Genomic DNA, 14,027 nt, shown 5'->3' on the forward strand with positions numbered 1-14,027 from the left:
TTTAATACTACTGATTTTAATACTACTGAATTTAATACTACTGATTTTAATACTACTGATTTTAATACTACTGAATTTAATACTACTGATTTTAATACTACTGATTTTAATAGTACTGGATTTAATACTACTGAATTTAATACTACTGATTTTAATACTACTGAATTTAATACTAGTGATTTTTAATACTACTGAATTTAATACTGCTGAATTTAATACTACTGATTTTAATACTACTGATTTTAATAGTACTGGATTTAATACTACTGAATTTAATACTACTGATTTTAATACTACTGGATTTAATACTACTGAATTTAATACTACTGATTTTAATACTACTGAATTTAATACTACTGATTTTAATACTACTGATTTTAATAATACTGGATTTAATACTACTGAATTTAATACTACTGATTTTAATACTACTGAATTTAATACTAGTGATTTTTAATACTACTGAATTTAATACTGCTGAATTTAATACAACTGATTGTAATACTACTGATTTTAATAGTACTGAATTTAATACTACTGATTTTAATACTACTGATTTTAATAGTACTGGATTTAATACTACTGAATTTAATACTACTGATTTTAATAGTACTGAACTTAATACTACTGATTTTAATACTACTGATTTTAATAGTACTGGATTTAATACTACTGAATTTAATACTACTGATTTTAATACTACTGAATTTAATACTAGTGATTTTTAATACTACTGAATTTAATACTGCTGAATTTAATACTACTGATTTTAATACTACTGAATTTAATACTAGTGATTTTAATACTACTGAATTTAATACTAGTGATTTTTAATACTACTGAATTTAATACTGCTGAATTTAATACTACTGATTTTAATACTACTGAATTTAATACTACTGATTTTAATACTACTGATTTTAATAGTACTGGATTTAATACTACTGAATTTAATACTACTGATTTTAATACTACTGAATTTAATACTAGTGATTTTTAATACTACTGAATTTAATACTGCTGAATTTAATACAACTGATTGTAATACTACTGATTTTAATAGTACTGAATTTAATACTACTGATTTTAATACTACTGATTTTAATAGTACTGGATTTAATACTACTGAATTTAATACTACTGATTTTAATAGTACTGAATTTAATACTAGTGATTTTTAATACTACTGAATTTAATACTGCTGAATTTAATACTACTGACTTTAATAGTACTGAACTTAATACTACAGATTTTAATACTACTGATTTTAATACTACTGAATTTAATACTACTGAACTTAATACTACAGATTTTAATACTACTGAATTTAATACTACTGATTGTAATACTAATGATTGGTTAAAGGGGAAAAGGATTAAACACTGCCACAGTAGGATAAAATACTTCTGTTTACTTTTATATATATAAAACTGAAAAATTATTTTGTCGGCAAACAAATAAAGTAATGTACCGCCGACCAATCAGATTGCAGCGGACTATAGTGGTGGGCGTGGTTTTGTCGAAAGAGCAGTGAAGAAAACAACGCTGCCTTTACGACGACCCACAGGTTGCCAGGTATAAGGAAGAACCCCTCAAACTTTTTGCAGCCAGGAATCCATTGAGCTGTAAAATAATTTCAGATTTATAAACATTATTACAACGTCAAATAATATTCCTGAACTTTCCACAACAAATAACACATTCATATCTGCCCCAAAATATAATAATAATTTCACTATTGTAACAGACGTGAACTTAATTATTATATCTATGTACTCTAACCTACTACATTGCATTAGTAATCAGAGTAATCACATTTAACAGTGCTGTAGTTGGAAGAAAATATGATTCTTCTGTAAGTAAATGAAAGTAAACAAGCAAACTAATGTACTGTGGTCAGAGCCAATCGGCCCTATAAGCTCACTACACAAGTTGTGTAGGGCCCCCCAAATTACGCAAGGCCCCTCCTCCCCCTGCCTTATTTTACAGCGCGTGTTAATGTTTACTGTGTAGATGACAATATGAAGCGAAACTATCCATCTGGCCATGAAAAGGTTTGTAGTGGGAGCAGTGGGGTGTCAAGTGTGAATGTGTGGCAAATGAATTTTGCTTAGGGCCCCAGGGAGGTCAGGATTGGCTCTGACTGTGGTTATAATACAAATGTAGTAGACTAAATTACTTTAGAAGAAATAATATAATGACACTAAATGTAAAGCTTGCAAAATATTTTACAACACATATATGTCTCATTCTTATAGTCTAACTGTACTGTTTATAATGAGGATGAGGTTCCCATTTGTGTCAGGTTCCTCTTAAGGGTTCTTCCTTTATCATTCAAGGGAGTTTTTATTTCCCACAGTCACCTCAGACCTGGGGATAAATACAAACACATTTAAATATATCTAATATTAATATTATTTTTTTATTATATTAATCTTTATATTATTCTTTATAATAACCTTTTGTTCTATGTTTATGTTCTGTAAAGCTTCTTTGAGACAGTCAATTGTTAAAAGCTCTATACAAATACAATTGAATTGAAGTGAATTGAATTGAGCTGTATTTTTGGCCATAATCTATGTTATTAGGTATGCTTGAAACCAGACGAAGTTTTTGTGTCAGGTGAGTTTTAATACAAATCTGGCAACCTCATCCTCTGGGTTGTACTGAATGTCCTGAAATAAACATTTAGGCATAAATCTTTGTGATTTCTTTGCTTTGATTGTTAATGTGGTTAATGTGTATTGTAGAAAATTGATCCGAGGTGATCATTAATGAATTGCATTAACAGATATTATTTTTCTTATATAATTAAAAAGAAAGAATGAAAGAAGGAACCAGTATAAAAGAGTAAAAAAGGAGGGATGTTGGGTGGAGTGAAGGAGGATAGGGGAGTTTTCACTGGTTATGAAACTCAAGGCACAAACACTTGGTTGGTTTTTTCCCCTTACAATTTGCAAGGTAACACTTTTTTAAACTTTATGAGTGCAGTTGTATAACAAGTTATATATAATATATAATATGTTTATATATATTATAACTTGTTTTTATATATATATATGTATATATGTGTGTGTGTGTGTGTGTGTGTGTGTGTGTGTGTGTGTGTGTATATATATATATATATATATATATATATATATATATATATATATATATACAAATATATATATATATATATATTTCACTAATCTGCTGAATCCTGTTCTCTGCAGTGGGAAATACTGTGACTTCCAGTTATAGGACTCAAACACACTGAAGCTGCAAAAGGAACAAGATGAACAGATTTTTTGGTATGTAAAGTTACTTTTGCAGAGAAAGTTAAACTTCATCAGTAGGCTTTATTTTCTACAGGAAGAGATTAAAAAGCTCAACCATGGCAGTTTCCTTGCTCAGAATTGGACGACTGGGATCTCTAAAGGTAACAGAAAGTGTTTAGTTGTTTTTATTGTTGTTTTAATTTAATAAATAATTTATGTATTTTTATGCATAATGAGAAAAATACAACACCTATATGACTTGATTAAAAAATAATCAATAATAATAATAATAAAAAACAATAACTGCATAACATTTGCTATATTATACTTAATTCTATAACTGTAAAAATATAACTGGCTTTAACTCAGATTTATAAAATTAAGATCTAATTAAAATTGACTTTTTATATAACAACCCCATGACTTATGTTTTACTAGGTTTCTATTTCTATAACTATTGTTTATATTGATCCATTAACTGCAAGAGCATTGCTTTCATTCATAAAGCAGGGGGGCCAATAGTTTCAGGTGATATTATGTAACTCTCTTTATAGCACCGTAGACAATTAAGGGACAAAAATGTTTGCTATGTGTATTGGACAAGTTGGTATATTTTATTCATTTCCATTCCCAAAAAGAAAAGATAAATAAAAGGTTTGCCTAGTCATTTGGTTTCTGTACATCTGGTACATAATGTCCAATCATGTGGCTACGTGTTTCTCAGCTTCTTGTCCATTTCAGTCATTGTGTTCTGTTAAATGTGTGTATGCACACACTTAAAAATAGAAAGAATTTTGTTTCAGCCAAGATATATTGTGTGTATAGGTATGTAGAAGCATATTTCCTCATTATTATAGGTAATAAAATTGACAAGTGATGTATGTAAAGCTGTATGTCAGAATCTCTTTCTTTATTCATCTGATATAAAGTTTTAAAGGTGCCAATTATATGAATACTGATGGTAGCTCATGACGATTCCAGAACTACTTATGAAATTGTAACGTTGACATTTATTTGTATATCGTTTCTTCACCAGCTTCCACATTATGGAATATTTCGTGTAGATTCACGAAACATTATCCCAGTTAAGTCTAATTTAGTTTTTGGTTGTAACACTACAAATTGTGGAAAAGCTGCAAGAGGTGAATACTTGCTTCCTAAATGGGTTTACTTGAAAGAAAAAGAACTCCTGGGACATATCTGAAGAATCCGTTTTTCTAATAGAGTAGGGACATTTGATAAAACACACAAATTTTGGATACAGTATTGAAGGAAAGTATCATCAATACCAATACTGATATAATATTAACCTCCTTACAGCACTGAGAATTATATCAGAATATATTCACAAAACATCAGAGAGGAGGTAGTAACATTCTTTAAGATGAGCTGCTTCAACCAGTACGGGTGTAGTCCAGTATCGAGGAATTCAGTATTGTTTTAACATCTTGGAGAACTTGCCAATAAATTGTGAAATAGATGTCAATTTACTGCCTTTCATGTCCAAAATCTAGTTGAAGAGGCAAATGTTTTCACTCAAGTGTGAAATAAACGTAATTTACATACACCTGAATTTCTTCACTTTAATGGACATTATTTAATTTCAAAGTTGATATGCTTTTTATAGATCAAAACCAACAAAATGTGCAGAGTTATGGAATACCGTGCAGAGTGTAATTTCCTTTCTTTCCTTAGGCCCTGCAGGCAGAAAGCTTGAGTGCATTACAAACAGCCCCAGCTGTTGCTCTCAGTTCAAAATCTGGGGAGGGCAAGAAGTCCAAAAAGTCCAAAAAAGGTATGTACAAAGAATATGGTGTCTCTAGCTGGTGCATCACACATACACTACAGACATGCAAATATCTGTAATATATATATACTATAAGGCCAGAGGTTTGTTGACCCCTGACGTCACACTCATGTACTGTATTTGTTGAACACCACATTCCTGAATTAGTCTCCTCTATTTAGTGATAATAAGCTGTCAGCATGGCTGTCATGATTTGTTCTCATTGAGCTCATTCATTAACGAGATCAGGCACTTTAGCCAGGCAAAAGGTTCTTGTGGACAGCCTGTGTTCCAGTTCATCCTAAAGGTGTTCACTGGAGGTCAGGGCTCTGTGCATGAAGCCCAAGTTTTTCCACTCCAGCATTGCATCACATTTTGTAAACAGGTGCTTTGTCATGCTGGAACAGGTTTGTGCCTCTTAGATCCAGTGAAGGGAAATTGTAATGCTATTGCATAAAAAGTCATCCTATACAATTGTGTGCATCCAGCTTTTTTAAGGGGATAAAACACATAGAGGTGTGATGGTCAGATGTTAACAGTATATTGAAGTTGTAGTACCAACATTTGTAATTAACCATTAAAATAAAATAGCAATCGTGTCTTAATCTAAACAAGTAGCTGTACAATGTGAAATTCATTATAGTGGCACATTTCTTTAAAAATTAGAAAGAATAAAATTCTATTCATGTAATGGCATTTTTAAATGTAGGTCCAATAGATCGTTTTAAAGATAAATGATTTTAAATATAAAAACAAAATTCTAAGGATAGAAAATCAATGCAGTCTTATTCCCTCTATAGAAAAATAATGCATGGAACCTATTTTGAGACTCCTGTGATGTATGTGTCCTTCGCAATGGAGCTGGCATACCACATCCACAAAAGTGTCTATCGAACATACCATCCATAAGCAACTCCTGTGAATAGCTCGTAATGTATTAGATTGCGCTGTGTGTTTCTAAGAGTGGAAAGCATTTGCATGCCCATCTGACATCACCAGAATGATCTATAACCAACACCAAGACTAAGAATATTCAACAGTCTTATCTGAAAAGCTGATCAAGAACATCTGAATCAAGAAAGAAATGTTAATGCAGAACAAATCTGGTTTACTTACTCAGATCTTCACTCATGGAGAAAGATCTTCATAAATAGCCTTTAGCACCACAGTGTTTAGTTGTCAGCAATCTGTCACCTAAATAAAGGCAACTGGTGCTCACGATAAGGTCACTAACTCATTCCTATAGTTTGTTGTGCTATTGATTTCCCTATATGATCCTCTGATGTAGATGTTTCAGTTAAAGATGCATAGTTATACAGTATACTGATTTATTCAGAAAAGTCTTCTAAATTAATGCATTTTCACTACCATTAACATACAAACTTGAGGCCATTTCACCAATCACATTACTTGCTACCCAGCCCCAGGTCTGCACACAATGTTACTGATCACTGGAGTTTTTGTACCTCAGAGATGAAAACAGGTTCCACACTCAACCAATTTTTCCTGAACTCTTGGAACAAACAGACCTGAGATTGAAAAACATGTGCATTACTTCATATTTGTGCCACATTGTCAAAGTTGGAGTTGGCTGGGTATGGAAAGGTTGAGCCATAGTTTTTGACAAAAACACCAAACTTTGAAGCATTGTGCATAATGTATATCCCTGTATTGTTCTTCAAAAATATTACAGCAATATTTTATCTAATACCTTTTTGTTGAAAGTATTCAAAAATTTGCTTGTCCAGTGGGTTCAGTGGTCAAATACAGAGAGTGCAAGGCATGGAAATATTTAATAATCTCTATATGTTTGCCCTCCTTCTTTCTTGTCACAGAAAAGTCCTCACCGACAACGTACTTTGATATAGAAAAACTTATCCAACACAAATCCTACCCAGGAGTCAATGAGAAAGTACCACCCATTGCCACCACTGCTGTGGGAGCTGTTTCTGCCATAGCTGCAGCCATTCCTAAGCCAGCTTCAGCAGCTCAAACTGCTGAAGCTGTTCCTGTACCTACGGCAAGTGAAATTTCACCTCTTGCAGAGGTCTGTGTGGCTGCAGTGGAAACAACACCTATCATTGGAATCACTGCTAAACCTGCTGTAGAAGCTGCAGCACCAGTTGCAGAGGTCACAGCTGAAGCTAGGTCTATTGATGAAACAGCAACAGAAGTCACTTCCTCTGTTAATGAAGCTGTGGGTAAAACTGTACCTGCAGAAGAAACTTCACCAATTGCTGAAACAACTGCTCCTGCTGTATGCATTATTGAAGCTGTACCTTTTGCTGAGGCTGCTGCTGTGGTAGTTGAAAGTGCACCTGTTGCAGAAGCCCCAATTGCTGCTTGCACAGCTGAAGCCATACCCATTTCAGAAGCTACCCCAGAAGCTGTTTGCCCTGTTCCTGAAGCAACTCCTGCAGAACTTGTTGCAGAAGTCACATCTCAAGCAGCTCATGCAGAAGTTGCTCCAGAACTTACCGATAATGCTTCCCCTACAGAGTTTGCCCCGGAAGTTGTAGCTGAAGCAATTCCTGCTGCAGTTTCCCCAGAATCTACCCCAGAAGATATGGCAGAAACAGCCACAACATCAGTTGCCCCAGAGTCTACAGTTAAAGCAGCCCCTACAGTTGCCCCAGAGGTTACACCTGAAGCATCTAATGCTGCAGTTGCCACAGAATCTACTCCAGAATTCAGGGCCGAAATAACCACCATGCCAGTTGCCCAAGACTCTACAGTTGAAGCAGCTCCTACAGAAGTTGCCCCAGAAGTTACACCTGAAGCATATAATGCTGCAGTGGCTACAGAATCTGCTCCAGAAGTCAGGGCAGAAACAACCACCATGCCAGTTGCCCCAGAGTCTACAGTTGAAGCAGCTCCTACAGAAGTTTCCCCAGAAGTTACACCTGAAGCAGCCACTTCTGCAGTTGCCACAGAAGATACCCCAGACGTTATGGCAGAAACAACCACCACATTAGTTGCCCCAGAGTCTACAGTTAAAGCAGCCCCTACAGTTGCCCCAGAGGTTACACCTGAAGCATCTAATGCTGCAGTTGCCACAGAATCTACTCCAGAAGTCAGGGCCGAAATAACCACCATGCCAGTTGCCCAAGACTCTACAGTTGAAGCAGCTTCTACAGAAGTTGCCCCTGAAGTTACACCTGAAGCATCTAATGCTGCAGTGGCTACAGAATCTACTCCAGAAGTCAGGGCAGAAACAGCCACCATGCCAGTTGCCCCAGAGTCTACAGTTGAAGCAGCTCCTACAGAAGTTTCCCCAGAAGTTACACCTGAAGCAGCCACTTCTGCAGGTGCCACAGAAGATACCCCAGACGTCATGGCAGAAACAACCACCACATTAGTTGCCCCAGAGTCTACAGTTAAAGCAGCCCCAACAGAAGTTGTCCCAGAAGTCACAACTGAAACAGCCCCAACTGAAATTGATCCTGAAGTTATGACAGAAGTGACCCCTACAGAATCTGCCCAAGAACTTGCAGTGGAAGCACCTCCCTCAGAAATTGCAACTGAAGCTTTATCTTCTCTAGAACCTGAGGCTTTCCCAGTAACAGAAGCTGTTGTTGAGGCTGTACTAGAAGCTGCTGCTGAAGCAGTAACTGAAGTCATTGAAGAAACTGTCCCTGTTAAAGCTGTTGCTGAAGTAGTGGAAGCGATTGTTGAAACTGTAGCTGAAGTTGCTGATGTTGTCAGTGAAGCAGAGAAGCAGGAAGACATTGTCACTGTGATCACAGATGCAGCAGAACCTCCTGTTGAAGTGGATGCACCTGAGGGTATACACCAGCACCACCACTACCACCAACACCACCTCCCATACCTACACCGCTCTATATATACTGAATTCTAAAGTAAATAAATAGGCATATGCTTACTTCTTCATTTAAGGCACTGCTTCACAGAACAGAACTCAGACACAAACTTGTTAAACAAAAATAATTTTTCATTCTTTATGTAAAGCTTTTAGTTGTGTAGTTCTAGTACTGCCACAACTCAGTAATTTCACTGTAGATTTAAATCAATCAAATTGGGATGTGTTCACAATCTAAGATTTAGCATGGATATCAGCCTATTTCTACTCAAGGTTAAATAAATCATAAAGGGTTTTGATTTTTTTTCATAAACCCTTTGTGCTACGGGTATTATGATCAGAAATTGTCACAGTATGATGACCTAGTATAAGAATATCTTAAAATCTGTACCAAAGTCCCTTGGAACATTTTTAACAAAATGGAAACAAAAAGATTAAATCCCTGAAATCTTGGTTGTAATATATATAATTTCCAGTTATATGTATAAGAAATGTTTATAGGAGATATCTCATTGTAGTGCCAGTGGCTGCTCAAGTTGTACTTGATCTTTAATAGGTCTTATGAAAACATGTATATAATAAAGCTTTAGAATTTGTATTATTCTACATTATAAACTTGACCAGTACTTATTTGCTTTGATTTCTATGGGAAACAAAGGAAAACAGCCCTTCCTGGGGTATCTTTATACTAAAGAAAAGGCACAAAACCTCTTTCCCAACAGAATGTAGCCTTTAGCGAAATGATTGAAAGGCAAGTTCCATAAAATGTTCCATTTACAGTGTGCCACATTCATCAATCGTTTTGTAAATGTTTGCCTAAGCCAATCTGGACAAAGCCTTTCCTCTGGATAGACAAAATATATTCAGTATTATCCACCTTGAAAGACTTGGCTTGCTGTCAGTATATATCATGTTATTATAAAATGAACTCATTGAAAAAGGGAATTTAGTTTTACAACTCTAGATTCTAACAGACATTTCTCAGAGTGGATAGTACTTCTGTCCATGTTCTAGCTTGAATGATGAACAATCCAGTCTTAGTTATATTATCTTCATGCAATGTTTCCATCATGCATCATGTACACTTGAAGTTTTTTGGCTGATAAATCGCCATTTCTCACTACAGTGATGATACCAATAATGTAATAACTTTTTCTCTTTCCGTATGAATGGTGGTACACACACGTGCATACACACATTGGTGTTCATGAATGTGACTGTGGTTGCCGTACGTGTATGCAAGCTGTGTTAAAGTCAAACATTAGCTGACTGCAAATCCCCCAAAAGCATGGAAATCTCTTTTCTCATTTTATTAATGTAGTAGAAGCTTCTTTTATCCAAATCTATTTAGCAGAAGAATACAATCCAGTAATATGCAAGATCCTTTTAGTAAAAACTTGACACCCCCACCCCAGTCTGTCTATCTATCTCTATCTATCTATCTATCTATCTATCTATCTATCTATCTATCTATCTATCTATCTATCTGTCTGTCTGTCTGTCTATCTATCCAGTTTGTGAGAAATATCTTGTGCTAATTGTTTTGTTTTGTTCTTTGGCTTTTAGCTGGCTTGGACCCTATTCAGAAACTCTTTTTGGATTCCATTCGCAGCTATTCCACAATGAGCATGTAAGTGTTTCTCATCCTGATCACATTGTCTCCAAAGATTCCCTTCATACAGTACAGGGCATTCTTACCATATAGTCTCATTACCACATTATTTCTGAATTAAAATAAATAATATGTTTGGTAATAATTGTTTAGACATTATGTGTTTCTATAACTGCTTCTTCTTGTATTACCAGGGGAACTAGTGCTCTAGTTGATACAGGTCCTGAATACCACAAGTCTCTGGCTGAGGAAATTACCAAACTACAAAGACTATATGGTGGTGGAGACATGGAATCATTCCCAGAGTTTAATTTCCCTGGTGGGTCAATGGTTTATTATAATCACCACATCTGAGCTTTGCTGCATTGTTATTAATCATGTTCAAATGGACACTTTAAAAAAATTAATTATACAGAGGGCAGATACAAAGTAAATGTACTTTGTGTTATTGTGGTGTTTACTTCACACGTTATAAAGTTGGTGGACCTATTCCTGGGTAAACCTTACATAAGTTTTAGCCTCAATAGCCCCAAGCTAATTGCTCATCCCATTCACACAGCTTTTACTAAAACTATGTTCACGCTTTAATGAGCTCATACAGTCTGATCATCCATGCGAGTAAACTAGTGAGCAGAAGCTAAACGATTAAGCACAAGCAAACCTAGTAAGAACATTACAAATTTTACAGTAGTTTAACATACAAAATTATCATCATAGTGTGCTTTTTATTCTGTAAATACAAATTTGTCTTTTATTCATTTCTGTATGTGAATTGTTCACATAAGTTATGTCTGTATTTTTATTTGAAACAAAGCTTGGGGCTGGAACACAGAGCTGCAAAGGCAGACATGAGTCATAAGTGGAATGAGAAAAACATGATTTAAAACCTGAAGCAAATGTCAGCAGTCATTTTAATGACCATGTTATGTGTTAAATGTACACATACGGTGATGTGGGCATGTGTTACTGATCACCAGTGGTGGAAAAATACTGAAATCTTGTACTTACATAAAAGAGGAGACACCTTTGGTAACATTCTACTCGAATAAAAAAGAATCTTAAATAGAATGTAATGTAATTTGTACATTTCTTTACAGAGCTACGCAGTGTGCAGTTTCATTTATATACATTTTTAGCCTTTACCTTAAACATTTTGCATCCTTATTAAATTATACAATCATACTGGTTGCATTTAGGAGGATCAACTAAGCGTGAAATAATATGAAAACAAAGCTACCAATCAAATGATAATCTGTTTCTATATTTAGTAGTAAGGCTGAGATTTTAATTAAAATGACTTTTTTTTTTTTATTACAGACCCAAAGCTGGATGATGTGTACACCAAGTAAACAATTTTATCACACCATTACACCACCATGTGCCCCAGCCTGGGACAAATACGATGACCTCGGTTGAGCTTTTTAATATATAGAGACTGTGAAGTCTTTCCAACATTCAGATAAAAAGCCTGTCTATGTATCCATATCGAATTACAGTACAGGTTAGGAGAAACATTATTTGCATTTACACTCTGCAATTTTCTGCATTTTACCTTCTAGGTTTCTATGATTGGAAAAGGAACTGAATTAATATATCTACTGTATGTGTGTACTGTGTTTCTGTGTGTCAAACCTGGTTCTGGATCTTTACTGAAAATTTGTGGAAAATAAACTTTTGTGATGTTCTAAAAAGTTTTCTTCATTGTTCTTGCCATTACACTCCAATCAAGCAGGAGTCAAACCTGATTCCACCTGTTTAATCAGTTGAACTTGGCTTTCAGTAAACTCAAGTGTAGCTTCTGCATGGTTGGAATGAAAACCTGCACTGACACCGGCTTTTTCCGGATGAGAATAAACACCACTGCTATAGACCCTTCAACTTGTCAGATATTCAGATTTGCTTCATACTAAGAAGCAGTGATGTATCACATTACAGCACAGTAAATTTCTTTACATATCCAAGCTTTTTAGGAATTTGGGGTCAGAGTGCATGTTGAGTCATGATATAGCACCCCTGGGTTAAGGGCCTTGCTTAACAGTGGCAACTTGGCAGTGCTTAACCTTGACCTTTTGCTCAGTAACCCAGCTGCTTAATCATTTGTTAAGTATTTTAAAGCATCTCAAAATATGAATCATAATAATCTTTTCAGTGTATATGTTTTGTGAACTTCTTGGTTATATTCAATTTACTGAACATTCATTGCAACAGTGTGCATATATTTGACCCTTTTCATTAATGAATAAGGCCCAAAGCTGACCAAATATTATTTGATTGATAGACCACAGAAGTGACACTAAGGTAGTGTGTGAATTGTTCTGGTAAGAGTGCATTAGAAGCAACTAAACGTTGCATTTAACGGCATTAAATAAAATAAATATTTTATTTAATATGAATTCTTATCATTATTATATTCCATATTTCTTTGGTTAACTATAAGCTAACCAGCTAACTGTTATGAGTGACGTATAGATTCCTCCGCAAATAACAAACTATGTATTGAAGCAAATATGTCTGTATGTTGATTGATCTAAAGCGTATACTTGTAAATACAGCATAACTAAAATTATAAAAGTTAGAAATGCTATTTTGTTTATATGTGATGTTCATTTCATGTTACTGCACAAACAGGGACGGTCTACATTAAGTTGATAAGTACCAATTTCAAGTTTTGGGGTCATTTTCTCCGTGATTTTTCTGGTTGGAGTTACAATGGAGGAAATTACAAGTTGCAACCGTTAACTGAATACAGTGTAACTCTGTTTATGTAGCTGCGTTGCCTTCAATACCGAAGCTGTAATGAAGCTCCTGTGTTAACTCTTAGTGTTTCTGAGTTTAAAGTAAGGTATAAGCATTATGCACAATTAACTGTATTTGCAGTGATGTCAGCAAGACACACAAGTGCTAAGCTGCATTGATAATGAAAATCTACACCCACAACAGCTTGGCCTGTGTTTTGTCAACTTGGAAGCTGGTCTGACTGAGCTACTTTGTTCAGTTACAGTTAATGTACTAGCTCATATTTGCCATATGCACAGTATCTGTGAATTAGTCTCAGTGTCTGACCACAGCTCAAGTGTTAACTCAAGACAACACAAGACAAATCAAGTCAAGACAAGACAAATCAAGTCAAGACAAGTCAAGTCAAGACAAGACAAGACGAGACAAGACAAGTCAAGACAAGACGAGACAAGACAAATCAAGTCAAGTCAAGACAAGTCAAGTCAAGACAAATCAAGTCAAGACAAGTCAAGTCAAGTCAAGTCAACTCAGTGAGGCATATTGTACTTAATTCACCTGCTGGTGTCTGGCTACAGTCTGTACATGTATATAAGTGCTATAATATTATTCTTTGCTCTAATTAAAGGTACCATAGTACAGACATAATATAAAGCTTACATTATGGTGGCCACTGAGAGTATATACAGATTTCTAATATTCTGTTTCTTTATAGTGACATTTGTAAGTGTATTTGTATTGTGTTAAACTTTGCAGTTTTGTAAACTATTATATTACATTAAAAGTCTCAAGTCGTCTTTTTGATCTCCGGAA

At 34.9% G+C, this 14,027-nt stretch overlaps 1 protein-coding gene across 3 annotated transcripts; it reads left to right on the forward strand.

The window, feature by feature from the left end:
- The first annotated feature begins 2,681 nt into the window (after positions 1 to 2,681).
- On the forward strand, positions 2,682 to 12,169 carry si:ch211-140m22.7 (uncharacterized protein LOC570370 homolog). Of its 3 annotated transcripts, XM_060876951.1 has the most exons (8): positions 2,682 to 2,961; positions 3,216 to 3,293; positions 3,355 to 3,421; positions 4,956 to 5,055; positions 6,882 to 8,831; positions 10,433 to 10,496; positions 10,673 to 10,797; positions 11,796 to 12,169. In XM_060876951.1, the coding sequence occupies exons 3-8, from the start codon at positions 3,377 to 3,379 to the stop codon at positions 11,825 to 11,827; spliced, it is 2,316 nt and encodes a 771-aa protein (XP_060732934.1). In that variant the 5' UTR covers positions 2,682 to 2,961; positions 3,216 to 3,293; positions 3,355 to 3,376; the 3' UTR covers positions 11,828 to 12,169. The 3 variants fall into 3 exon arrangements, with proteins under 3 accessions (XP_060732934.1, XP_060732935.1, XP_060732936.1); XM_060876952.1 differs by lacking the exon at positions 3,216 to 3,293; XM_060876953.1 differs by lacking the exons at positions 2,682 to 2,961; positions 3,216 to 3,293; positions 3,355 to 3,421 and having other exon boundaries at positions 4,994 to 5,054; positions 6,880 to 8,831.
- The last annotated feature ends 1,858 nt before the right edge of the window (positions 12,170 to 14,027 follow it).

This window comes from Tachysurus vachellii, chromosome 8, assembly GCF_030014155.1.
Source record: "Tachysurus vachellii isolate PV-2020 chromosome 8, HZAU_Pvac_v1, whole genome shotgun sequence".
Lineage (NCBI taxonomy): Eukaryota > Metazoa > Chordata > Actinopteri > Siluriformes > Bagridae > Tachysurus > Tachysurus vachellii.

Bases quoted from the DNA above. Each gene is read 5' to 3' on its own strand.
- si:ch211-140m22.7 (XM_060876951.1), top strand. From the start codon at position 3,377: ATGGCAGTTTCCTTGCTCAGAATTGGACGACTGGGATCTCTAAAG. The intron at 5,056-6,881 runs GTATGTACAAAG...TTCTTGTCACAG, and splicing joins GTCCAAAAAGTCCAAAAAAG to AAAAGTCCTCACCGACAACG. The intron at 10,497-10,672 runs GTAAGTGTTTCT...TTGTATTACCAG, and splicing joins AGCTATTCCACAATGAGCAT to GGGAACTAGTGCTCTAGTTG.